This window comes from Mus caroli, chromosome 4 (assembly GCF_900094665.2).
Source record: "Mus caroli chromosome 4, CAROLI_EIJ_v1.1, whole genome shotgun sequence".
NCBI classification, from domain to species: Eukaryota; Metazoa; Chordata; class Mammalia; order Rodentia; family Muridae; genus Mus; species Mus caroli.
The window spans coordinates 97,258,362-97,284,875 of record NC_034573.1 but is presented as its reverse complement, the minus strand read 5'-3'; the positions used below and the strand labels follow the sequence as shown (position 1 = coordinate 97,284,875).

The 26,514-nt window shown below is 44.8% G+C and overlaps 1 protein-coding gene across 1 annotated transcript in view; it reads right to left on the bottom strand.

The window, feature by feature from the left end:
• Plpp3 (phospholipid phosphatase 3) overlaps positions 1–16,266 on the bottom strand; it is a 75,056-nt gene extending 58,790 nt beyond the window's left edge. The window contains exon 1 of the mRNA XM_021160491.2: positions 15,571–16,266. Within this exon, the coding sequence (XP_021016150.1) occupies positions 15,571–15,709 (139 nt within the window). The 5' untranslated portion in view covers positions 15,710–16,266. The remainder of the gene's footprint in view (positions 1–15,570) is intronic.
• Between the last annotated feature and the right edge of the window lie 10,248 nt (positions 16,267–26,514).

Below are 26,514 nucleotides of genomic sequence, written 5' to 3'. Positions count from 1 at the left end.
GATTTCTGAGTTCAAGGCCAGCCTGGTCTACAGAGTGAGTTCCAGGACAACCAGGGCTACAGAGAGAAACCCTGTCTTGAAAACAATAAAAAAGAGTGGCCATCCATACTGGGCTGATCAGGGACAGCACTGTGCTAAGATGGCTTCATCAAGGTGGCCCTCTCCTTGATAAATAGTAGCAATGTTACTTACTGTCTTTAGCATTCTTCCTTCAACCCCTCTTTCTAACATAGGGGTATAAACCCATTGTGTCTGTTACTTTTACACAGAGGACATGGTCTATTCCTGTCACCACACCTGCCCAGCATCTGCTCCAGAAGACACAAGAGGCAGGGGCCACACCCCATTCATGATTAGATCATTAAATCTCCAAAGCTAGTGTAGTCCCAGACATATTCACCGAAAGGACTTATCTTGCATTGTTTAATAGAACAGTTTCCCAGAGGAAGTACCCAGATGAAGCAGAAAAGGAACCAGAGGATGCCTCACACTGGGAAAGTTAGCAGTCAAGAGCAAGGGAAAGTGACTTGGTCATAGTGGCCCAGTAAGTTAGCCACAGTCAGGACATAAACCGAGATCTGGCTGTCTCCCAGCTCAGGTATCATTTCTCTACTGTTTTGGTTGCCCATATGTGTGAGGCCCTGGGTTGAATACCTGCAGTACAAGAAAAATTCATTCATTCATTCATTCATTCATCCATTTTTCTGGTTCTTTCTTGCTTTTCCTCTTCCTGTTAGAAGCCTTCTGTAAGGTAGGGGTAGTATGAAGTAGGTTAAACTTTTTTTAAAAAAAGAAACCATCATGGTTAGCGCAAATTCACTTTTGTGGATCAAGTTTACAACACCATAAGATAATATAAAAGCTAAGTTTAAAACCTAAGCTGTCTTAATTTAGGGGCACGCTCCCACTCTCAGATTTCTTAGACTATTATAGGTTGTTACCAACTCTAGCCAGTTGTTTTTTTTTTTTTTTTTTTTTTTTTTTTTTTTTTTTTTTTCCATTTCATCACAATGACTTACAGGAAGCAGGCTTTAAGCGGTACTTAGCTTTATAATTACACTTAATAACACATCTATTTATAGAAAAAAAGATACCTTGAGATTGTGGAATTATCTGAAACAAAACTTTGATTGTCCTCTTTGGCTTTATGTTCTTACTGTCTAGAATACCTTTTTTACTTATATATTTTTCAATAAAATTCGTAAGCTGTATTATAAAAGAAACTCCAAATATAATAAGATGGTACAATGGTACAAGGCAAACCCATTTTTAAAAATTTATGTTACTTTTTATCATTAGAAAGATTTACCCAAAATGGCATGGGGGGTAAACTCTGCTCAGAGAAAAATCAAGGAATGCCTGAGATCTTGCCTACCGAGAACGGGGTAGCACATTCCTAACTAGGAAGAAGAGTGACAAGGTTTGAGGAAGGCTGGAAAAGCCATCAAATGTATGTGTCTGAGGCCCAAGTGTGCAACAAAGGAGGGCAGAGATGGGAAGGCAGGACCAGCAGAGAAAGGGAAGGCAAAGGCCATGGTAGAACCAAATCCTGAAGGGTCTCAAGCATGGTGAGAGCTGAACTCTGCAGACATCGGAATGCTGTTCTGAGGAAAAGAACCCAGGTGTTCAGAACTGTCATTCAGAAGAGCATCTCTTGGGTACATACTGCCCAAGGACAACTACGGACTGCCACCTGGAGATACAATCCGCAGGGACATTTCCCCTTCTCTGGTAATAGCAGGTACTCAATGCACAGTCTTACAAATGAGGACAGTAGAGAGAAAAGGGAACATTTCAGACAAAACTGCATTCACATCACAAGTATTAATTACAAGTTTCAAAGTATTTCCTGCTCACATGGCATGCCATCTGTCGCAAGAATTCACCCTCATTTTATCCATTCACCAAATGACAGCAATGCATCCAAGCTTCCCCAGCAAATACCACAAGGATTGAGCCCAAACAGCAAGAAGCTTCCTGTCAGACCTTTATTCTTATCATTTCACTAAAGTATCACACCAAAACACCTGGCTGCACTTCTCCACCAACTGCTGTGCGTCTGTCTGTCTTCTTACTTGCTGCTTCAAGGCAGGCTCCACCCTCTCAGTGTATTCCCCTGGATCTTCCACTGCACACTGTCTTTATCTCAGTAAACAAAAGGAAAAGAGAAGATAGCTGGCTGGTCAAACTCAGAAGCATTCTCTGTGGTGGCTCTCGGACAATGGAGAATGGTGGATGAGCCAGGGACTCCCTTCCCCAGTTTACTTGTGGGTATTTCCTGCTCGCCCATTACTGGTGCAGGAAGAACCCTGCCATGGTTCCTAAGGAGTCCATCACCAGTGAGGCTGCTCTGCATTCTAAGTGGGAAGGACGTGTGCAAATGGGACCGCTCGCAGCCCTATTTAACTTTACCATGGGTCTGTGTTTGTCAAAGCTCTATGCCAACCCCCTCAGAAAGAAATGCCACAAAACTTCTTTAAGGGAGGGTAAAAAGACCTACTTTATACACTTGGTCTCATGCTAATCAGGGCACCATTGAAATCCCAGCTGAATAGGAGCCCTACAATAGCCTGGGAAACACGAGGTGGTCTTTCCACAGCGCAGGCTGCTCCAGTCAAAGCATCTCACTCCCTGGCTTTTTAACTCCTTTGGAGAAGATGGATAAGAAGGGGAATTAACACTGGGATCAGAAACTGCTATTCCTGTGCAGAAAAGTCACCCCACTTCTGCGTGACACTTGTCGGCTTCTCTGACCATTTTTCCTAAGGCGTCTGATGCCGCTGCTCTCCTTGGTAGATGTGTAATGGAAGGGGACACAGGGTTCAGCAGTCAGCTAAAGGGAGATTCTAAAACAGCACTTTGCTGGGAATCTTAGTAAATAATTTCTGTTAGAGATTAACTGGTTGAATTATTAATGCAGCGTGTCACCAGCCTCCAATAAGAATTGAGACTGGCCCTGCTTTCTGGGGAAAAAAAAAAAAAGAAACCCACTGAAATGAGTGCCAGCCTCCTCCACAGGGTTGTTGTGAAATTCAAGTAAGTTAATAATGCATGAAGTGCCTTAGTGCACAGCTTGTCACCTAATGAGGATCCAGTCAAGTCCATGCCCTTCCAGCCTGGAGTTCAGAGTCTCACCTCTATTCTCTTAGGAATTTACACAGGAACAGGAAATACTGACATGGGTAAAAGGTTTTAAACCCCAAATCAAACTTAACTACTTCATAGGGCCCGATAATTTTAAGGCATTCTGACGGGTTCGCTTTACTCACATGCTTGTTAGTGAAAATCTAAATGCCAGTCTTTACTCTCGGAGGAAGAAAAGGTAGGCTGTTGGTTGGTTCATGGCCGAGAGTACCACCATTCTCTATCCCAAGGCCTGCCACTCAATCTCTCTGAACAGCTGCCTCACCCATCCCAGCACAGCATCAATTAGAGGAAGGTGGCTCCTTCCAGGCCTTAAGACCTGGTGGGATGGTGATGTGGCTGACTACAGGGTAGGTATTCAAAAACATCTGCTGCCCTAGCCTCTTCCAGCTGACAGAGGACAATGCTACTCCAGGTGTCAAGGTTGGATTTTGTTGTTTGTTGGGGGGGCGGAGCAGGGCGGGGTAGAGCTCTACAATGAGAAAAACTGACTGAATATCTAAATACAGATTCTCAGATTTACATGTTGTCATCTGGAAGAATCCATCAGTGAAAGATTGCTAATTGATAATAAATGACCAATTTCACAGTTGTGACAAGCACAACTGCACACGATCAGTGTTAAAGCAAACTCAGAGTTTCTTAGCCCCATCAATGGACTTGGGAAAATTGAATCTAAAATTCATGACAGCTTATTTCCCCCAGGAAAGGAGAGCCCTGTCCTTGGAATGCTTTGACCCAAGATGTATATTTTATCTTCCCAGCCAGTCCCTAGGAGCTCAGCACTCCTACAATGCCTCAAGCTCAGGCCTTTCCAAGGAGTCCTTCACAAAGGTGCTAGGAGCCCACCAGCCCCACTGCCACGCCATTGGAATTGCTCTCTAAATAGATTTCAATGAGAAGTCCCGAACAAAAGACTCTCTAGTAAGTTGGTAACACCTTTGGAAATATTTTTAAAGTCCCAGCTTCCTAGCGGTTCCTCCTCCTGTGCGCTGTGTGTGCAGTTGGTGCAGAACAAAGAGCCACGCATTTAATCAAAACAGCCGCTAAGGGCAAGATGTCAGCAAATGCAAAGATGAGAAATGATGTGTTAGGCTGTTCCTCCCTAGAAGCCTACAGAGGCCAAATTGACCAAAACAGCCCCTTTGGGCAAGTGTCTAATGAAATGGGCTGTGCGGCTGAGAAACATTTCTGCCACTTCCTGTCGGTGGTTGCTAACTTTGTAACAATGTGGGTCATTTGTGGGGAAGAGGCCAAGCGGAGAAGTTCTATTTACTATGTTTAATGAACGAGCTGCATCCGCAGACACTAACCAGAGAAGCTCAAAATTTACCACCACAGCAGATTGAACCCAGGCACAAAAAAGGGTCCACTAACAGAGTGGCCATTATTGCTGCCTCGTGAGGCTACATAGGGGCTCTAGTTCAAGGTCCTCCCACCCCTTCCTGAGCCTCCTGGTAGGACTGTCCAGGATCCAGTATGCTCTTCTCTTCAGTACCCGGCTTTTGCACCCCTTCAAGCTATGAGCATTTCCAGCAGATCTCTGGACACTCCTTCTTACCCTTCTCCCCCATTACTTCTAGAAATATTTTCAATCATTCTCTACATTTGTTAGGCTAAGCCCGGAGAGTACCGGTTGCATCTCCTAGTAAGACAAAATTAAGGAGAAAGCCCACAGGGAACTGATAGGTGTCACTCAAATTGTGAATTTTGAATGCTGACGCATGGGCTAGTCTAGGTAGACGGTGAGGCTTAAAGACAAACCAAGTTAAATTATTTTTCTATTGATCCATGCTTTAACTGCATGTATGTGCACCATACTGGCTCCCAGAGGCCAGAAGAGGGCACTGGACCCCCCCCCCCCGCCCTGCCCCGACTCCCATGACTGGAGTCACAGACAGTGAGCCACCATGCTGGTGCTAGGAACTGAACATAATAAACTATCTCTCTAGCCTTGGATGCTAAAACTGTAAGTTAGTCTTTACAAGTCCGTTTGTTAGTGAAAGTACAGTATATGCATTTGTTATTTTTGAGGTATCCAAACAACCACAGGACATAGCATGGTTGCCTTTAATGACCTTAATGGGTTCAGGGTGAGAATCACAAATCTACCTTCCTTTGGACAACTTGGTCTTCCCAGCCTGCTGACTGATAGAAGAACAGGCTTGGGGTAGGAGGGGGAAGACAGGGTTTTAGCCATGCATAAGCAGGAGAACAGAGCAGAGAAAACCAGCCTCACCAGTCAGATTCTCATCCCACTCTTACTGGAACACTCTTACTGCACCATCGGAGGGGAGTTATGCTCAACTTCTCTGAACCTCAGCTCCGTAAAGCTGAGATGAAGGTGATTGGGATTTTACAGGCTCCTTGGAGAACCTATCAGAAGGCATGTGCAGCGTTTAACATGGTGAGAAGCCCACAGCTAATGCCCGATGCATGGAAGCCACTGTCATCACTGCAGGCTCCTGGCCAAATTCCCATAAATACTAGCTGCGCGCACTGTGCATCCACTCACCCTCTCTGAGCTGAGACCCTGTGATCAGCATTTGCTTTACTGTGGACACATTGAGGCACCAGGGAAAGCAGCTAACAGTAGTGAGGATTCTCTCCCCTTCGCCTTCCTAAAACATCTGGACTTTCCTGTCCCACACACTGACCACTTTAAGCTTTTAGCATGATGTGCCATCTAATTCATAAAGCCTTCGATTATCTTGTCCTTTTTGATTTTAATACTATGCTGATGTCCAGCCTGAAAGTCTGAGAGATAGGAAATGATTTAAATTCTGAGATGGTAATTTAAACTTACTAGGAACTAAACACATTTATATGATGTGGCCTTAAAATTGTACTGACTAAGTTCCAGGTATGTGAAGGTCTCGATATTTGTACCTCTACATAGTTTTTAAGATACTCTGAAGTGTTTTTTTGTTTGTTTGTTTCCACTTTAAAAGTCCACAGTCTGTAAACTCCACCCAGTTCTGTAGGTGTTATTCAGCACTTGGGTGTAACTGACCACCCAGCCTCTAATTCTCAGTCAGAGTACTGCTCTCTGCTCGATCACCTAAAACCTATGACACCACTTAAAAGATCAAAAATCTTTTTTTTTTTTTTTTTGGTGGAAAATGTCCTTAAGAACAAAATAATCCTACAGTGATTTCATGAATATCCTAATTCCTAAGACATTGTATTTTTTCTTATATGTTTTAATTAATGTGGCACAGGCATGCTGGAAATAATTTGGCAGTTCCTCAAAAAGTTAACCATCTGATATATGGTCAAGCAATTTCACTCTTAAATGTAGAGATCCAAGAGAACTGAAAACACAAGGGCCGCCTTCCTATTCATAGTAACTCAAAATGGGAACAATCCAGGGAGCCATTAAATAATAAGTGTATAAACAAAATGTGGTACATCCATACAGTGGGAGATTATCTGGCAATAAAAATAAATGAAGTACTTCTGATACATGTTACAATATGGATGGGACTTTAAAACTTGAAGGAGGAGGGGAAGGAGGGGGAGAAGGAAATGGAGAGGAAGAGGAGGAAGAAAGAAGAAAGAGGAAAGAAGAAAGAAGGCGGCGGCACAACTACAAACGACCAAACAACCACATGGCACATGGCATATTGTTGGCTTATGTAACATGACGAGATTCTCTATGGGAGAAAAAAAGTGATTAGTGGTCATTAAGAATACATAGAGATTGATTTCCATTCTGTGACTATAATAAAACCCAGTGAATTGGGTGCCTTAAATGGCTGCCTCACATGGTATTGTAAATTTTAATCTCAACAAGGTTGTTTCTAAAATGTCTTTTTTTTTTTTTTTTTTTTTTTTTTTTGGTTTTTCAAGACAGGGTTTCTTTGTGTAGCCCTGGCNGTCCTGGAACTCACTTTGTAGACCAGGCTGGCCTCGAACCCAGAAATCCTCTGCCTCTGCCTCCCAAGTGCTGGGGGGATTAAAGGCATGTGCCATCACCACCCGGCTCTAAAATGTCTTTATAACCCAAGAAATACCTGAACATAAAACCAAGACAATTTTCAGTTAACTCCTTTAAATGGCTTCTAAGGACATTTCAAGTCCTAGGCAGAACAAGTAGATGACTGACTGTCTCAGTTTTACTGTGCATGATACATCTGAAGAAGCACTGACTAGTCAGACCACAAGGCTTTCTTCTGTAGGTGCTGCATGGAGGGGGGCTGACCTCCCTCCCTCTCTCTCTCTCCCTCCCTCATGTCCCCAAGGACCCTTGGTCAGAGCACTCACTCATCTCAGTTCCCCTAACCCTCCAAGCCAGAGATCTTTTTCCCCAAGCCTGAATTAGATTAATTTTCATTAATGGTCAGTTAATAATAGCTTAATTTATTTAAGCTATAAACTTAATATAGAATATAAAGTTAAAATTTATACTAATTTTAAAGACCTCTGTAGAACTCTTCTAACTTTTCCTTCCATCCTAAAGGGACCTTACATTTGTAAAACAGTGTAGCTGCCACAAAAAAAAGTAGTTCTTCCCCCAAATTTGGAGTTACTCTAGGACCTAGCAGTTCCTTAAGGATACAGTGGCTAGCTATACGGAAATTTCCATAATAAAAGGCAAGCTAACACTCCCTTGGTTCTATTGGTCTGTCCTCTATAATAATGTCAGAGCCCACCCCCCACCCCCCCACCCCCAGCTGTCTGCCATTTTCAGCTCCTTTTCTCAGTCTGGTATTAACCCTGTTTCTAGCCTCTTCTCTCACAACATAAATGGACCACATTACACCCTAGCTTCCACCAAAGGGCTTCCCAAACACATTTCGATTCCCCTGAGCTAGTGTCTGCGGTTCCCTCCCCTCTACAGCCCCTTGTCCCCTTCTTGGCTTCTGGGCTATTATTTCTCCCCTGGGACCCAGCTTCTTACCTTTCCCTCCATCTTGCCCCACTGTGTTTACATTAGCCCTCCTTTAAGGGTCCCATGTCATCATTAAGCAAAGGCTGTTTTCCCTTCCCCGGCCAGGGAATTCCTTTTAGGTAAACCTAGTGCACTTTGCCCACAGAAGTTGCTCCGGGAACATCTGTAGAAGAGAAGATTTGAAAGGCAGGTGCAAACACATACTTGATCAAATCCCCTCTCTAGAAATTATACAGATTTACTCGGCAAACTAATTGGGGTGGGGGTGGGGCAGCTGTAAAGACAGCATCAGTGAGAATGGCTTCCTTCATGCAGTGTAATTGCACAGTCTGAACTTTAGGGGCACATACACAGGAACCAACACATACTGCTTGTTATCACAAAGCACTTATGCCGATTTGCATTTCTCTGCAAAACTCCCCAGGCATATAATTTTGTTAATTTGTGACAAACCTCAAAAACACACCATCAATACCCTGATTATAATATGTACTTTGAAAGTGCACACACAAGAAAATCAACTGTATCTTTCAAAGACCTGCCGGTGGGGACCACCCTTACCCATATTGTTTGCTGTGTTTTACCTTTGCGGATATCAGTGCAGATCCTAACTCATGCATTCGCCTGGCCCTAAGTGAAGAATAGCACCAAGAGGACAGTCAGAGATACAGCCTCCCTTGGTTTTGAGTGTGAGCACTTCCATTCAGCATATGATCTTCAGAAAGACATTCAGTCCCAGACTCCGTTTCACCCATCAGCTGTGGGGAATGACTTCTACCTCAGGAACCGCTCAGAGGCATTTAAAAAAGCACGAGCTTTGAAGATGTGAGCCCCTCTTCTGTCCTCCTGGGGTACGTCATAAAAGGTGATGTCTGGCTGGGCAGTGGTGGCGCACGCCTTTAATCCCAGCACTTGGGAGGCAGAGGCAGGTGGATTTCTGAGTTAGAGGCCAGCCGGGTCTACAGAGTCAGTTCCAGGAACAGACAGGGCTACACAGAGAAACCCTGTCTCAGGGAAAAAAAAAAAAAAAGGTGATGTCTGTTCAAACTCAAATCACTCAGCAGTGAGCTGAGGTAGAGCCGGGCCTTCTAGACCCAGTACCAGTCTTAAGGAAGGGACTAGAACAAAAACTGCTTAGTCCTCCAAACTCACACCAGGAGTCTCTGGCCTCACAGTGATTTGGACTAAAAGTGAAACCTGTTTGTCTTGTTCCTCTTTTGACTGACATACGCAAGGGAAATAGTAGAAGACTCTCGGAGCAGTGCCACATGAAACGGATCCAGTTTCATACACCAATATCAGAAAGGCACGACCTTGTTTCTCCTCCTGCTCTTTCATGACCCCTTGGCAATTACTAGCCAGCCCAGGCCTCTGGCGGCCACAGTGAACAGTGCATTGGGCTCCCATGGCCATACTATCCCAGTTTGTATGGATGAGAAATGAGGCCTCAGGAGTTAGATCACATAGTGTGACGAAGCTCTCATCACTGGGAGGGAGGGGGCAGGGGGGAGCTCACATTCCCAGTGGCTCTCCCCTAAGTGCTCGCTCCTTCAGAGAGAGCTGTTTTTCTGACAAGGACTAAACATATAATGTTGGTACTGCTCATAACAAAATCCTAGAGTTCATGAATCTAGCTGGATAACTAAGAATTGTTTCATTAACCATCCATAGAGAGGCTGAGGCCACCTTAAACTGATACACAGTTCAGGTTCAGTTCGGTTCAATTGCCTTCTCTACTGTCAAGTATGGTCTTCAAGGCTCCTGAGCTTCAACGGAGTCCATAGGACAGGTCACACACATTCAGACTTTAATAAAATTGATGCCAATGAGATGGGACTGAAGAGTGTATCTTCCCTGGGCTGCAGTGAAGAGTGGGCAGTGAGGGAGGATGAACAGCCCCAGGGCAGTGTGCTGAGCAACAGGAACTACCTAGGGCCACAGCCTCCCCAGCTTAGCATCACTGTCTAACCCACAAGATCAGCCTGGATCATAGCACAGGACACCCTTCCTTAACAAGCAAAGAGCACCCAGGAAAAAAGCATTTTACTTATTTCCAAGGACAGGTACTCTGTTCAGTCAGGCTTTGTCCAAATCCCCCGTACCCTTCCTAGGAGAGCTGTGGGTGGGGGTGGAGGGTAGGGTTGTTGTTGTTGTTGTTTGGTTGGTTGCTTGTTTGTTTTCTTCCCACTCCCATGCTATGGACCATCTCTTTTCCAAAGGAAGAGACATCAGCCTAAGGTGACCAAGGCGCCTGCCCTCTGCCCTCCCCAGACAGGTCAGCTACTCTTTCTTCAGCTAATGGAAACCATTTGTGCCCACTCTGCAAGCTTTTCTTCCTCAGATATTCTCCCTTTAATAAGGAAGAAAGAGAGAAAGGAAGGAAGGAAGGGAGGGAGGGAGGGAGGGAGGGAGGAAGGAAGGAAGGAAGGAAGGAAGGAAGGAAGGAAGGAAGGAAGGAAGGAAGGAAGGAAGGAGAAAAAAGAAGGGCTTTGTCACAGAACCCTGGGAGACAAGGAAGGAGGAGATGAGGATGCTGTCATTACTAATAAAGACAGTGGCAACTGGCCTCTGACAGCAAGGACACACTTGTGAACTTTGCACATGCAATCTCTCACCTCAGCTGCAGGCCACAGGCCACAGGCTGTCACTGCTTCCCTGATTTTACAAATGAGGAAGGAAGCTGAAGCCTGGAGAGGTCAAACGCCATTTGTCCAACTCACACCTATGGGTGTTAGCTTTCCGTTCCCTGCAGTCCCAACCCAAGAGACACCACAACCTGTATCATTCTCCCAAGACTTTGATCTGCTTAAGCCCCCACTTAGCAATCCAGTGTATTCCAGTTTCACCTCTCAGAAGAGACAGAGATGTGAGACCAACAACAAGCCACAGACTTGCGACAAGAGCTGGAACATTCAGTACAGGGACAAAAAAGCCCACTACATAATTCAATTGCCCTGAAGACATCAAGCGCTACACAATATAGTGATTCTAAAACAGGCCTGATTAAAAAAAAAAAAAAAATCAGCCAAAGGTTTTTATGAAAATACAGAATGCCAGGTTCTGCCCCAAGCTCCTGGGGGAAACTTGGAACCTGTCATTTGCCCCAGATGGATGCTTCTTCGTCAGGTGAGAGTTTATTAAACATGGACATGAGAGGCACTCTCCACAGCAAAGGTTACTCCTCAAGTGCTGTGCAGAATTGAACTGACACACGAGGTAGGGTTTCTCCGAAAATATTACTGCCCACAAGAGGGAGAAGCCCTTGACTACAGTTTCATCAGCACCACGCTGTGACCAGCTGGGCTTTGCCAGCCCAGACAACTGCACAGGAAGGGGTAAAGAAGCTCAAATTGACAGGGCTAAAAATGGAAGGGCCAACCAATTCTGGTTTTGGTATTCTCCCACCTAGGCGCTACCTCCAAGATATCTATTAGGACTTTAAGGGGGGAAAAAAAAGAAAGAAAAAAAAAGATGAGATAGAAATTCTGGACAGTAAGGAAACGGAGTTTGTCTACTATCCTAGAAAAAAACGTACTAAGTGCAGGCTACCTTCGTGTTCCTTACAATGCCCTCAGGAGAGGTGGCCGGGTCACTCAACAGTGGACTCATGAAAATCTGTCTCTATATTGTGCAGCTCAACACAGTACCTTAAGTTATCGAAAGCATCACTGCTTCACCGAGTTACTTAAAACACACAGTAAATGCAATAACCAAGCGACAGGAACATGGGAGGCACCTCCTGAACTTGTGCAGTTGTTTGGGTTTGATTGCTATAAGTTTCAGAGAGAAAGTCAAAGGAAATATTCAGCCAAGGGTATGCGGCTGCCCAGTTGCCACCAACTTAGGCTAATTTTCATCATTATGTCTTTGGTCAAACCTGAGTGCCTATGGCACATTTGCCAGCACATTCACAAGACTGTGCAAGATGATCTGGTCTCTCTCATTGTTGCCATACCAAGAAATCTATGCCCAGAAAATAAATTCATCCAAATCACACAGCGAGCAGTCAGTACAAGATCAGAACTCACATCTCTGGGGGCTCTTCATTTTTGCTGTAGTTTCTAGGGAAAAAAATACAGAAATGTTTTCTTTTTCTCTATGAGAGTTGGGTCCCAGTGTTTTGGATAGTGGCCTGGGATTTTAGACAGAATCTCCATTTTGCAGTGGAAAGAATATAAAGCCCATAGGAAAAAAATCAATGTGCCCACAAACATGTAAGTAGATTTAGAGTCAGCCAGTCACCAACTAAGGAACCTTAGTTTCTGTGTGTAAGGGCTCCATTCCGGTCTCTCTATCCCACTGCCCCTCCCATCTCAAATAGTACAAAGCAATGAGGAATAATGCACAAATAATAACTATGACCCTTCCAGTACCATGTATGGGACCAGCTGTAAGGTTATCACCATTACTATTTAATCACAAATAAAAACCATCAATGTTTTAGAGCAACCAGACAGAATGGTGTGGTTGTTAGCCACCTACATTGTGTACCTCCGATGAGAAGAATTAGAACTTGTTTATCCTCCTGCTTTGGTCCAGTGGATGCCTGGGGGAAGTGAAGAGGCAGGCAGCTCTGTGGCTGAGCTCTAGGATTTGTCGTAAGGTCAGAGCTTTAGGAGTCTCCAAATGGGATACAGGACTCCACTGATGCTGAGAATCAGGGGAGAACTGAAGTTGGCTTCTTTGAAAGGAACCTTTTCTATACCATGGAGATGGCTTTATAAGTGGTACAGTGGAACATACACTAAATGACTTATATCTTTAAAGGCAGCTAATAGAGTTTAAGACAACCGGAGATCTCTGGGGTTCTCATGGCACTCCACACCCCAGAACTAATGTGAGGAGAAAGTGAGAAGGGGTACCCTACTAAAAGAGGAGTAAAAAGGGTTTCAGAAAACCTACGAGGCAAAGACTTGTAATTGTATTTAAAAGCAATCAGTGGAGAAAGGTAACTGTGGATAGCAGGTAAGCTCCCAACAGGGTTCTCTCATCCCGGATTCTCTTGGCCTTCAAACAAGAGTGGGTTTTTTGTTTTTCACCCAGTATTTAACACTCCCAAAAGGTATGTGAAGCAAGTTACACCACTCGCATATTTCCACTTACATAACAGGCACATCGCAACATCAGCTTTTAGTTTTTCCAGATACTAAGAGATGAAGTTTGGTCTATATTCCTATGGGAGAATAAATAGAAAACTGTCTCTCTTCCTAATATATTAGTACCCTGTAATGCGGACCATATGATCAATAAACTGTAGAAAAATTAAATCATACTGACAGTCTCAGGCAAAAACTGAACCAAGTAGAAACATTTTTTTTTTTAGGACGGCAGTGCGTAGAATATTAAAATCACATGTTGCATTATTAAATCTTCTTTTGGAAGCCAAACGGAGTTATGTTGCATAACTACCTCAAGATACACGCTAATCTTACAGATAGTTTTTCCAATTAAAGGTATCAGGGGGTATTTAATCAGTAATACTGTCCTATAGTCTGTGCTTATGCCGAAGTTTGACAACTGGTTTTAGAATTTTCACTCTGGAGAGGCACTTGCTGCAAATGAAGAGTTGAAGTGTGTACATATGTACCACACCCCTACATTCCACCCTGAACACACAGAAAAACATCTCGGGGTGTCATCGTCCCTGCTAACACTATAGTTAAACAGGTATTACTCTCTGCACATGGCTGAACACCACTTTCTTCTAATAAGAATACAACGTTTCTAAGTGCACCCCACCTCCCATCAGAAGAATGTCTAGAAGGGAGAGTGATGGGTGCAAAGGCTGTCGTCGGAAATCCAACTCTTGCTCAACCCTGAGTGAAGGAGTCAGGGGGCTTACCAGCACAGGCATCAGAGAAAGTGCTGATCCCACCCACCAAGGAGACACTCAAACCCTGGGAGGCCTCAGCCAAGATAGCTGCTGTGCGGGCTTCTATGCTTCTACGGATTTAGTGGTCCCCTCGTCCTCCCCCTCACCCCAGGACCTGGAAGGATCTTTTAAAAATTCAACAACTTGATTATAAAACCTTAAGTCATCTGGCTCACTACGCATGATAATAAGCCTGCCGCCACCAGGAAGGCAGGCCCCCCAGTGACAAGTCCTCTGAATAGCATCCTAAGGTTGAGCGCCTGGGATCTGAGCAGAGAAAGGGATCTCCGCAACTACTGTAAGCCCCCTGGCCTTTCACAGCCCGTAATCTTCCCTCCAACTGTCCCTATCACAAGAGGGCCATTCTTAATTTTAAATTCTAAGAAACCCATCGTCTCACAGAATTCTAAAGAAGGTAGTCCGGCAAGAACAAGAGGCCACTGCCTAAGAGTCCTCAATGAAGGAAGTTAAGCCAGGTCGCCACAGCCTGCCCTGACTAACCCCCTTCCAAAAGGATGAAGCCTCCGTGCAGGAGTTCTATTTTGGGGGAACTTAACAGGGAACACAGATGTTTCTTCCGTTAGCCGTGTTGGCAGAGCGGCTCCTGGACGGCATCCGAGTTCTTAATGCAGGAAGGGGCCTCACAGACCATCTACTTGAATCCACTCATTCAACTGAGGTGGATACTGAGGCCAAGGGGGTAGTTAGGTGGCACACCCAGCTGGTGGCAGAGGGGCAATTGCTTTGGTGACAAGTTTTCCACACGTTTACATCAAAAGTCGCTTTAAAGGAAAAAGTCCTATTTTTTTTTTTTAACTTCAACCCTGGATGTATGTCAATTGCTTCTCCTCCCCCCCCACCCCCCAGTTCAATAAATCCTTTTCTCCCACTTCAATTCCTTAGCCTCCCACCGCTCTTTCAGCTGAAACTTGCATCTGTTCTAATAAACAGACGTGCGCTAGCGCCTCAACTTTGAGGGAGTGTAGCTCCACTGTGGCCCCCAAGCAAGACTGTGGCAGGCAGCCTTTCTTTCAGTGGCCTCCCGGCACAAGTCAGGGAGTGAGCTAGTTTAAAACTGATGCCCGCGAAGCGGCCTATCATCTGGCACACAGTAGGCGCTCAACAAGTGATGTGCTCCTCGCTGCCCAGCACCTGGCCGGGTAGAGCCGCGTTCCACCCTCTGGGGCTTTCAGCCAAGCGCACAGCGAGTGACAAGGCCGGCTAACGCGACTGGCCCTGCAAGGCAGCGCGACGGAAGGGGTGGATGTTTACATGCAGCCCGGACGAGCAGCGCCACTCCGGTAGGAGCCTGCCTTGCTCGGAGACCGAGATGGGTCTCACTCGCATCTGACTCGGATACAGAGCAGAGAGCCACAGGTTTCCTCCATATCTTGGAGCTCGAACTCACACCTTCCGAGGTGCTGGGCCGGACTCCCAGCTGGAGATCACCCCTAAGGAGGTGGTTCCAGCTGCCGCGAAAGCACAAGCACGCCCCAACTTGAATTGCAGGCCGGGGATTGGGGGTCCGGGAGGGCGGGGAGCTCGTGGCCAGCACGGCGCCCGGGGGTGGGGGAGATGGCTGCGGGACCCTGGGGGCTGACAGCGCAGCGGGGCCCGGGGCCCGGAAGGGGTTGGGTGGGACCCGTGGGACTGCGCTCACCCATGAAGAGGCAGAAGAGGTCCAGGCAGATGAGCAGCACCCGCTTGCTGCCGCCCTTCCTCGGGTTGTTGTTGAGCGCCGGGCTGCCGCCGTTCTTACTCTCAGGGACGATCGCCTTGTCGTACTTGTAGCTTTGCATGGCGCTGGCTGCGGGGAGCCTCCCGGGGCGATGCGGGCCGCCGCTGCTCAGGAGCGGGTCTGCGGGCTCTGGACGCGGCGGCGAGAGTGCAGCCCGGCGGAGTAGTTCCAACTGCAGACGCGGGTAGGTTTCCCCTCTGGGCGCCTCTGCTTTCCTCTCAACCCCAAACTGTTCGCTAGTCCAAGGGGAAGAGAGCCAAATCCCGAGCAGGAACTTTTGCCGAACTGTGCTGCTCCGGACGCGTCCGGCTGGCGTGCGTCTGCGTGCTGGAGTTTGCGAGTGGGCAGCGTCGGCGTCCCGCCACGATCCTCCGCAGCTACTTAATGAATGGAGCTGCGCGGAGCCCTGCAACTCCGCAGCGTCCTGCAGCTAGCTCTCCTCAGCGTCTGCCCAACTCCAACTCTGCCTCCTCCTCCTGCTCCTCCTCCTCCTGCTGCTGCCGCCCGGGCTGCCGCTGTGATCGCTCGGTTTGTTTTCTGAGCTTATATTTCACGAGCGCCTTTAAAAAGCGAGGGGGGAGGAGAAGGACCTCCTTACTTGGCTCCAACAAGATTCTGAAAGCACAGCCCCTTCCTTAAGCTGCCTAAAACGTAGGATAATTAAGGCCACATTTCCCCCACCCCCTTTCCAAAAAAAAAAAAATCCTAAAAGAAAAAGTTGTTCTCAAACCAGAGAATCAGGGAGCCCCTAGCGTTCAGAAACTCCAAAGCATCACAAAAGGGGAGGAAAAAAAAAACATATAAATAAAAAAATGTTTTTTCTTGCTGGCCTTTGATTAGAGGTGGGGAGAGGATCGGTGGGAGGTCTACAATACTAAAATGCTTTCTTTATTTACTTGTTTATTTATTTACAAATTTCAGCCTTGAATTGGATTATCCTAAAAATTCAATTTTCAAGGAAAGCTAGGTTGGTTGTTGTTTTGGTTTTAACGCTCAGCACCGGATAATTGTGCTAGATTCCGAAGATCCTACCGTGTAAAAGACTCCGGGCTGGGCGGTGTTGGCACACGCCTTTAATCCCAGCACTTTAGAGGCAGAGGCAGGTGGATTTCTGAGTTCAAGGTCAAGCTAGTCTACAGAGTGATTTCCAGGACAGCCAGGACTACACAGAGAAACCCTATCTCGAACCTTCCCCCCACCCCACCCCCAAAATGACTCCGGAGCCAGACCCTCTGTTCTAGAATCCTATGTCTCTGTGCCTTAATTTCCCCATGAGTAAACTGCAGACACCAAAATATTTCTCCCCAGGCAGTCATGGTGGAGATATAATTGATTATTTCTCATGAGCTTCTGCAGCAGAGCTTGCACAACAGAGGAGCTCAGTGAGTTGAGCCAATACTACTAGTTCTGAATGTGGGAAACCAAAGCCAAGCCTGCCAGCCTCTTTCCTAGTCCAGCGGGCCTCTGGCATACCTGAGCATTATTGGCCTTGACTTTCAAGGAATCTGATGTTTCCCTTTGAATACTTTTTATATGATTTTATATGATTTTTAAAAGTTGATTACTTTTATATGAGTTGATTTTTTTTTTCCTTCAAAAGAATCAACACCCTCCCTTACATTTTCCTTAGTATCAAGCTTGGAGCACAGTACACAGTGTACAAATGAACATTTCTTCCAAGGGTCTTTATAATACAGAGGTGGAAATGGCTCAATAGTTCTAGCATTGTTGTTTGTTTGTTTGTTTGAAACAAGGTCTCTCTATATTTCTCTATAGCCCTAGATGTCTTAGAACTCACTATGTAAACCAGGCTGGCCTCAGTCAGACTCACAGAGATCTGCCTGCCTCTGCCTCTCGAGAGCTGGAATTAGATGCAACTGGTTCTAGTTTTTATAAAAAGATTATTCTATCTAGTATTCTATATCAGTCTATACGGACTAGTGTTTTGCCTGCATGTATGTCTGTGTGCCATATGCCCAAAGCACTCACAAAGGCCAAGGAGGGCTGTTAGATCCCTACAACTGGAGTTACAGATGACTGGGAGCCACTGTGTGGGTTCTGGGAACCCAATCTGGGTCCTCTGCAAGAACACAAGTTGCTCTTAATCACTGAGCCGTCTCCCCAGCTCCAAGTTCTAGCTTTTGGATAGATAGTACAAATGATATCTGACTGCCCTAGTGGGCCACTCCATAACTCTATATCCCACCGTCAGCCCTCTTGAGTATCCATTTCACTGCATACCGCTTCGGTCCCACCCCTCTGCCTACATCATAAACCTTCCTCCCCCAGCTAGCACACTGTTTCTCCTCCGGTGCATCCCGATCTTTCACCCCCTCTCCTTGCCCTGCTTGCTTCCAGCACAGGATTAATTTTACCTTCAATATTTTGCCTAGGGCACTCATGCAACACTCAGTCTAACTTGGTGTCAGTTAACAAAAACTAGTCATTTGTAAAAATGGCCTTTGATGTGGGGCCGTTGATTATCCTCAGTGAGACTCTGTAGTGCTCAGAGTTTGAGGTATGCTGAATTAAGCCCACATTGGACCTAATTAACGATGAGACTGGCAAGGAAAGGCAAAGTCCTGTCTCCCGAAAGCAAGATGCACCAAGAAAGTGTTGGAGCAGCTGTGTCAGCTGCCAATCAGAGGCATCCCGCCCATCAAAGGAGAGCAGGTGAGGCCCCTTGGCATCTAAGAGAAGTTCCTTGAAACCCCCTTAGGAGAAGCAGCAGAGCCTCACCTGATAAAACAGCAGCAACAATGCGAAGCTAATGTTATAATTAACAGCACTCTTAAAGGAATTCTGGGTACCCGAGGCTTTTCCATGCTCACAGTCCTCTTCTTCACAAGCATAAACTTCCTTGAAATTCAATGTTGCCAAATCTTCAGAATTCCAATCTGCACAGAAAGGCAGCTTCTGCCGCCTGCTCTAACCTGCCCCCAACTTGGCTCCTCAAGCATCTGCGCTCCCACTTCCCACTCCATCTTCACTCCCTTCCACAGGTGGCCATAACTTCCTTCTCCAAGGCCTGAACCCTGAAACCTGGCTTGGAGATCTGAAGGAGCAGCAATGAAAACCACTGCCCAAGACACAACTGAGTGGAGCTCAGTTAGTCCATCCTACCTGCTCCTCCTCCTCTGGAAGATGACTTACATTAACAACAAATGCACTTTAAAAGCCCAGCTTTTCTCCAAACATAGCTGAGCCATCACTGCTGTTTTTTACAAATGACTGAGATTGCTAACTTTAGCCCACACTAGCTTCGGTTCAAGGAACCTATTTTATAGTAAGGTTCTCTGGCTTAACCTCAATCACTTATTAAGAAAGATAAAAATCTGTTATCCCAAAAGCAGACTTTAAAAAAAAAAAGATAAATGAATGTTTAAATAAAGGCTTTCTATTTCTACTTACAGGGCTCTCCTCACTAAAGGACTGGATTGTGCTTTTAAGTGATAGGTGCAGCTCTCTGCAAACAAGATTATATTTGGATAGGGTTCAAGGGAACAGAATATTTGAAATATTCATTAAAACTGACTTGAACAAGCCATAAAATACAGTCTCAACCTAATTCCTTAGGTAATTCCTTAGGTAAACAAGCAGCCTTAACTCCCATTGGAACTGGCTAACAATGAGACCGACAAGGAGCAGACAGGTCAGCTGCCCGTCAGAAGCAGCATCCCCCTCAAAGGAGAGCAGGTAAGGCCCCTGACAGCCGAAACCCTTTTGACTTTACTCTTTTTCCTCATTCTAGTTTGTCCCCCTTGTCCTGTCCTCCCTTTCCTTAGCTTTACACCTGACGCTGAGCCATTTTACCAGCAAATAAACCTCAGCGAAGCCAGTCTGATGATAGTTTACAATGGTGTCATTTCAAAGTCATTAAGTCATTAAAATTCCTGGTAAACATAGCTTACCAAAACTCACACATTAAAATGACAGCCAGTTCACTAGCATGGCTGTGTAAAAACTATCACATCAGCAGGGATAAACGCCCTTCTAAGAGTATGTGTGGCAACATGTCATTCTCAAATAACCGATCCCTCCCAAGGGGGTTAATAGCCTTCATTTCTAGGATCTCTCAGTTACCTCATAACTCTCTCTCTCAACCCTAATATCTACTTAAGCAGTTTAACCCCCAATACCTAATTAATCATTTTTATTTATTTATTTATTTTTTGAAAAACAGATATGAATTGACTCTGGAAGTGTTTGAAGGAAGAGAGTAGCAGCCACGACGTTACAGAGTTGTACTCAAAAAGCCAGAGCCCCTGTTTTAAGTTGTGAAAATGAAGAAGGCATAGTTTGGCTAGAGAGTGCCCGTTTATCCAGGTTCTTCAAAGCCGAGCCACCCCACCTCCTCCAGCATGTACTACTCAAAGCTGCTGGCTTGCTCCTGTGAACACTGAATGTGATAGCTTGTGTAACTCCATACTTATCCTCCTTGGCCAAAGCAGGAAGGAGCAGAGATGTGGGTCAGAAAATCTGGTCTCTGCTGATGCAAACAAGAGGAACCAGCCCAATCTCTACTTCCCTCGAAACTTTTCAATGAGGTAGGTGATTTTTTTTTTCTTCTGTGGAAGACTCCAAGAAGTTTTAAAAATGAAAGAATATACCTGAAACCACGTGGTTCACAATAAGCAAATGAATGTTTGGAAGCCTTCAGTTGGCCCCAGCACTGCAAACATAATAAACAATGCATTAAATGAGTACTATTTGTGACTTCAGTACTCATTAGCCCTATTTTACTGATGGGAAAATCTGGGCAAGCCTATTCAACTGGATGGAACCAGTTTTCTAACAGATAAAGTGAAAGCGATTCTCACATTAGCTCTTGCAGTGCAAAGTCGGCCATGCTGTACACTCTACAGAAGAATGTCTCTCCTTTCCTCTGAACGCAGGAGAGTGTTACGCTTGCTTTAGAAAGGCAGTGGTAGCGCACACCTTTAATCCCAGCACTTGGGAGGCAGAGGCAGGCGGATTTCTGAGTTCGAGGCCAGCCTAGTCTACAGAGTGAGTTCCAGGACAGCCAGAGCTACATAGAGAAACACTGTCTCGAAAAAAACAAACAAACAAACAAACAAAAACCCAAACAAACAAAAAGACAGGAACCGAATCTTGGAAGGACGAGAGCTTGCTTAGGTTGGAGGTAAGGAGAATCCCGAAGTCCTGTTTGGAGTCAGATTTGTTCATTTCTAAGTCAAGATTGTCTCCATCCCACCAGGCCCCGTTCTGGAAGATGCTCAGAGATTTCTGTTTCCGCCCAGCGGTTCCCCCAGAAGGCTTTGCGAGCTCCCTGGCAGAACTGGCCTTCCTTTGTTTTTGTTAGGAAACGCGGCTTTAATTGGTTTGTTGTTTCTTACAGGATGGTAAGATGACAATGTCGTTTGACATCATGTCTCCGAGACAAGAGATCTATGTCCATCATTTGTCAGGCAGGTTGTTGTTATAGGAGGAGAGCTTTTGGAATATCAAACCGGGTTGCTGTGAGACAACTTAGGAATCACATTAGCATTTTTGCCTCTCTACAAACAGTACTCTTTTCTTTAGCTCAATGTTAGAGCTGCGAAGAGAAAACGTTACAGTACTCCACGCGGTTAGTACGGGGGCAAAAACAAAAGCCAGGGGTGCAGGCCTACTTGAGAAACTAGTAAATGAAGACACTGCCAAGCTTATTCAAGACAAGAGTAAAAGCAGCTTTCTGCTCGCTCAAAAGGAGACTCATGCTGCCACCTAGTGACGCTGTGGAAAAATGCTCATACGATACCAGAAGTAGGTTGGAGCCTGAGGAATGGCTGGAATTATTCTGTGATGTATGAACAATAGGCAAGCAAGAATAGGTAGGTTTTGAAGATCGGGAAACTGGTTATTTATTTGCTAGATATCTAATGGATGTCTGCTATGTACGCTCCTAACACTTCCAGGAACTAGGGGTGTTGTGGTGAGTCAAACAGACTAAACAAGCAAATGAACAGGTTAGTTCCTACCTTCATGGAGCCTGTAAGCATCTGGCTATAATACCCATGAACTCATCTTAAATTCTAAACAACCACAGGAGCAAATCTTTTCCATGTTAAAGAAGAGATTGCTAAGCACAGAGAGGTGAAGAAACCCGCTGAAGGTGGCCAAGGGCTGAGTCCCAGACTTGAACCCAGGAAGTGAGGAGACATCAAGATTTTAATCAGTAACCAACACTGAATAACCTTTGCCTTCTGTCAGACACATGAGGAGGAAGATAAGTGTTCCTGAGTGACTGCTTATTTGTGTTTGTCTGAGAGGACGTGGTGGGTGATCGTGTGCACATGTGTGTCCATATGAGCAATGAATTCACAAATAGGCACACTCACTGCATTTCTGCGTGCATAATTACTCATTGTACACATACATGTATTTTATCACTGTTTCACCACCAACCATGTTTTTCTGAGCACCCGTGCTGTGTTAGGACTCCACATAAGACTCAGGGATAAACGTACCAAAACTTGGGGTTGCATCCTTTATAGGCATTGGTTGTTTTGTTAGGACAGATGATAATCTCAGACATAAATCAAAGTATGTGCTTCACATGTAATATGACAAGGCTTCAAGCACCAGTCATGATTCGCCACAGGGGCACAAGAGAAAGGCCCACCGTGCATACAAACCGTGATTGTACAGCATGGCTGGAAAGGCGTGTCACAACTTAAGTGCACAGAAACAGACACAACAAATTCTACCTCACACACATCCTGGTTGATCTTTCACACTTTTAAGTCTTTGATTGTAGAAAAGTGCACCTGTGCTATGCTGTGTGAGTAATTAGTTGTGAGCCTTTAAGTTGACTTGTTAATCTTACACTATTAGCTTTTATATAAATATGTGTCTGGCCACAAACTACATCCAAATCAAACACCTCAATCGCTTCCCTAGCCACTTCCCAATTAATGATCCTTCACCAAAGTTGAACCTCTTACAACCAGTATCCAGTATACATGAGGATAATGTCCCTATGTTACCTTATTCGATATGATGTCTGAAAGGACCATCCAAATTCTTTTGTGAAGCTATACGTCATTCTTTTGTTTCGTTTTGTTTTTTGTTTTTTGTTTTTTCGAGACAGGGTTTCTCTGTATAGCCCTGGCTGTCCTGGAACTCACTTTGTAGACCAGGCTGGCCTTGAACTCCAAAATCCACCTGCCTCTGCCTCCTGAGTGCTGGGATCAAAGATGTGTGCCACCACGCCCGGTGCTATACGTCATTCTTTTTTCACTTACTTTATGTTGTCTTACTTCCTGATTGGTCATAACTTACTTGTTCTAAATTGGGTTCTTTCTTTCTTTTTAAGAATTATTTATTTTATATGTATGAGTACACCATAGCTGTCCTCAGATGTACCAGAAGAGGGCATCAGATCCCATTACAGGTGGTTGTGAGCCACCATGTGGTTACTGGGAATTGAATTGTGGACCGCTGGTAGAGCAATCAGTGCTCTTAACCACTGAGTCGTCTCTCCAGCCCAAATTGGGTTATTTCTATTTGCAATCTGTCATAGATAAGGCTGCTAATGAGCCTCCCCTTGCACACATCTTGCAGGAGCGATATTCTTGTTCGGTTAGGCAACCTGCACAGGATGACTGTATTTCCATGTAGTAAATACTATTCCAGAGGGTTTCAGAATAGCTACACCAATTCATACTCTACCTGGCTGTGTCTTCAGCATGTGATATTGTCAGGCCTTTGGGGTTTAGCCATTCTGGTGGGTATACATGGGTATTTGACTGTGGTTTTAATAGGCATTTTTCTAATGAGCACTGTGTTATGTGCTCAATAGACATTTGTCTGTATTCTTTAGTTAGGTGCATATTCAAAGGTGTCTGTCCCTCCTTTAAATGTTTTCTTAGGGATTATATATCTTCTCTATGGAGGATATATTTCCCCTATCTGTAACTTACCCTTGTACTTTCTTGATTCTACATTTTAGAAGTCAGCAGAATTTTTCTAAATAGTGCCAAATAGTAGCTATTTTAGGCTTTGCAGGGTGTGTGATCTTCGTGGCAACTAGCCAACTCTCCCATGGTATTACTATAGCAGTTAGAAAGTCTACCATTGAGGAAGCTTGATGAGTGAGTTGGGCTATGTTTCAATCCAATTTATGGACGCTAAAGTGGAATGTCATTCTTGTCTCACATATTACGAAATGCCATCTTCCGATTTCTTCACCTATATAAAAATAGAAAAACTAGTCTTATTTCACAAGCTGCTCGCTGGGACGTGGCAGGCTTAATTTAGCTGCTGGTTCATAACGTGCCAAGTTCCAGTGTATTTTATAAACCTAGGTTCTTCATTCTAATGAGTACCAGTTTATCCATCGCTTTATCATTAATGCCTTGTACCAATGTAAGAACTCTCTGCCTAAAGCACTATATCCCCTTCATTTTACTCTGCTAGTTGTATTGTCTCCATCTTGTGCTGTCTATAATCCCTCTGGTATTGAGTTTTGAGTGGGATGTGGGTCAAAGGTCAGTACTTTTGTTTCTGGGTATCAAGCGATCACCATACCTTGTGCAACTATTACTTGTGTGTGCCCTGGCCCTTTTCTCTATGCTCCTGTATTGAATCAAATCTCTTCTAGTCTCAGACTCGACAACTACTCACTGAGCCTTATTGTGCAACATGGCTATATGTGCTATGTATAGGGAAAGGGGAAGTAGGGGAAATGTCCAAGTTTTTCAGAGTGTTAGCATTGATTATATTAGCAATTTGATGTATAGTCAAACAGAAAATAATTATTCTAGAAAATTAACCTAGTTTGTCATTCTAAGTCCACAATAAAAGTCAAACTAACCATGGACTTGGATCACATTAATAATTGCTACAGGCACATGAACATCTCTACCTTAGGTCACTCATCTGCTTCATTTAGTTCTACATAGATCCTGAGTTCACACAAGCATTCACATACACACACACACACATAGACAGACACACAGACACACACACTGATACACACAAAGAGACACACAGACACACACAGATACACAGATACACACACAGACACACACACACAGACACACACACACACACACACACACACTTCTGGAAGGCAATCTTTTACCCTGGAAGGAAAAAGTATGGGTGTGAGAAAGTTCCTAATAAAAGCAAAGGAGAATTTCACATTTTTTCCAGATTTATTTATTTTTATCTTATGTGTTTGAACGTTTTGCCTGGATATGCATATATGCATCATATGTGTGCCCTTCTGATGTGACCCTTAGAGGTCAGAAGAAAGCATCAAATCCCCTGAAATTAGAGTCATGGCCAAGTACAAGCTGCTGTGAGGCCGTGTGGGTACTGGGAATTGAACCTACACCCTGTGCAAGAGAAGTGGATGCTCTAACTACTGAGCCATCTCTCTAGTCCAAACTTCACATTTTTTATTGATTATAACAAACTGAAAGGTAACCTCTAAGAAAGATAAGAAGTTCATCCAAAAACCTATGAAATTTCCTTACTTGGAAAAGACAGGAGGTGTGATTGTTTCTGATACAGTTGCATTGAGGGTCTTGTGGTAAATTTATTTTGCACGACATGTGGGGCCTAAATCTAATGACTGTGTCCTTACAAGAGATAGAGAGGACCTGGGGCTGGAGGCCAGCGGTGGGACACTTGCCTAGAATGAACAGGGCCTTGAGTTTGATCCACCAGTACTGAGAGGCAAGCTAGCACTAAAGCAAAGACATGAGAACACTGGGAAGCTCACAAGGCAGAGGCAGAGATGGGAGGAGTGTGGCCGGCAGTACAGCCCCAGATCCAGGACTCTGGCAGAGATAAGCAATGGGGTCTTCCAAAGACCCTTGAAGGAACTGAGGACAGCAACATGGCCACTCATCTCTCATGTCCTAAGCCACTGTTACAGCATTCCCAAGCCTAAGCCACTGGGAAGCTACACATAATTATCTCCCCCAGTCCACTTTTATTTAAGTGAATAAAAGTTCCCTTAAATCTTGGATGATCAAAAGTGGGTTGCAGGATTACAGGGACACGTTGAGGAGCCTATGCCTTGAATGTCCACTCTATGACCAGGCCCACACATCCCCAGTCTATCTTCTCACAGAGGTTAGCTGGCCCTGTATTTTTTATTAGATTTTTAAACCTGTCTTCCTCTACTAGACATCAAACTCTCCTAGACTAGAGGGATTCTCCACCCCCACCCCCTGCCCCACACCCAACTCCTTGCTTATCTCTTTCTTTTCTTTCTTGAAAATCTTTGTTGTCGCAACAAAAAATTTTAACCTTGACACACATTCCATTGACCTTGTCACCAAACATTCTAATAGTATGTATTCATATATTCATGTCTTCCTTTACAAATCCCCCACACCTGTGGTTTCTTTGAATGGTTACTTTTCTTTTTTTAAAAGAAATTGTTTTATTTATTTACATCCCAAATATTGAACCACTTCCTGGTTACTGCTCCAAGAGTTCTTCACTCCCCCCTTCCCCCTCCCTTTTGCCTCTGTTCCCACCCCCATTCCCCCCCTTCCCCCCTGATTATCTGTTTCTAATATCTACCACTCAGTAAATGATAAATAAATTAGAAGAAAAACAAAAGTATGTGAATATATGAAGGACCTGTGTCACCATGCACAAAGACTTCAGGGAGAGGTCATGATTCTTTTGACACTGTGGAATGAGTGTTTTCACATATGGAAGCCTGCTTCTTCATTGTTCCTTAGATTAAAGAGCACAGCCATGGCCTGAGAGATTCATCTCACCACGTACTGTGTTCCAGCACAGTCAATTTCCCCCCATGAATTATATCCTTTGTCTTGTCTCTGCATGAAGTTCCAAGTCTTCTGTTTTATGTTTTCTCCCCTCCCCTCCCCTCCCCTC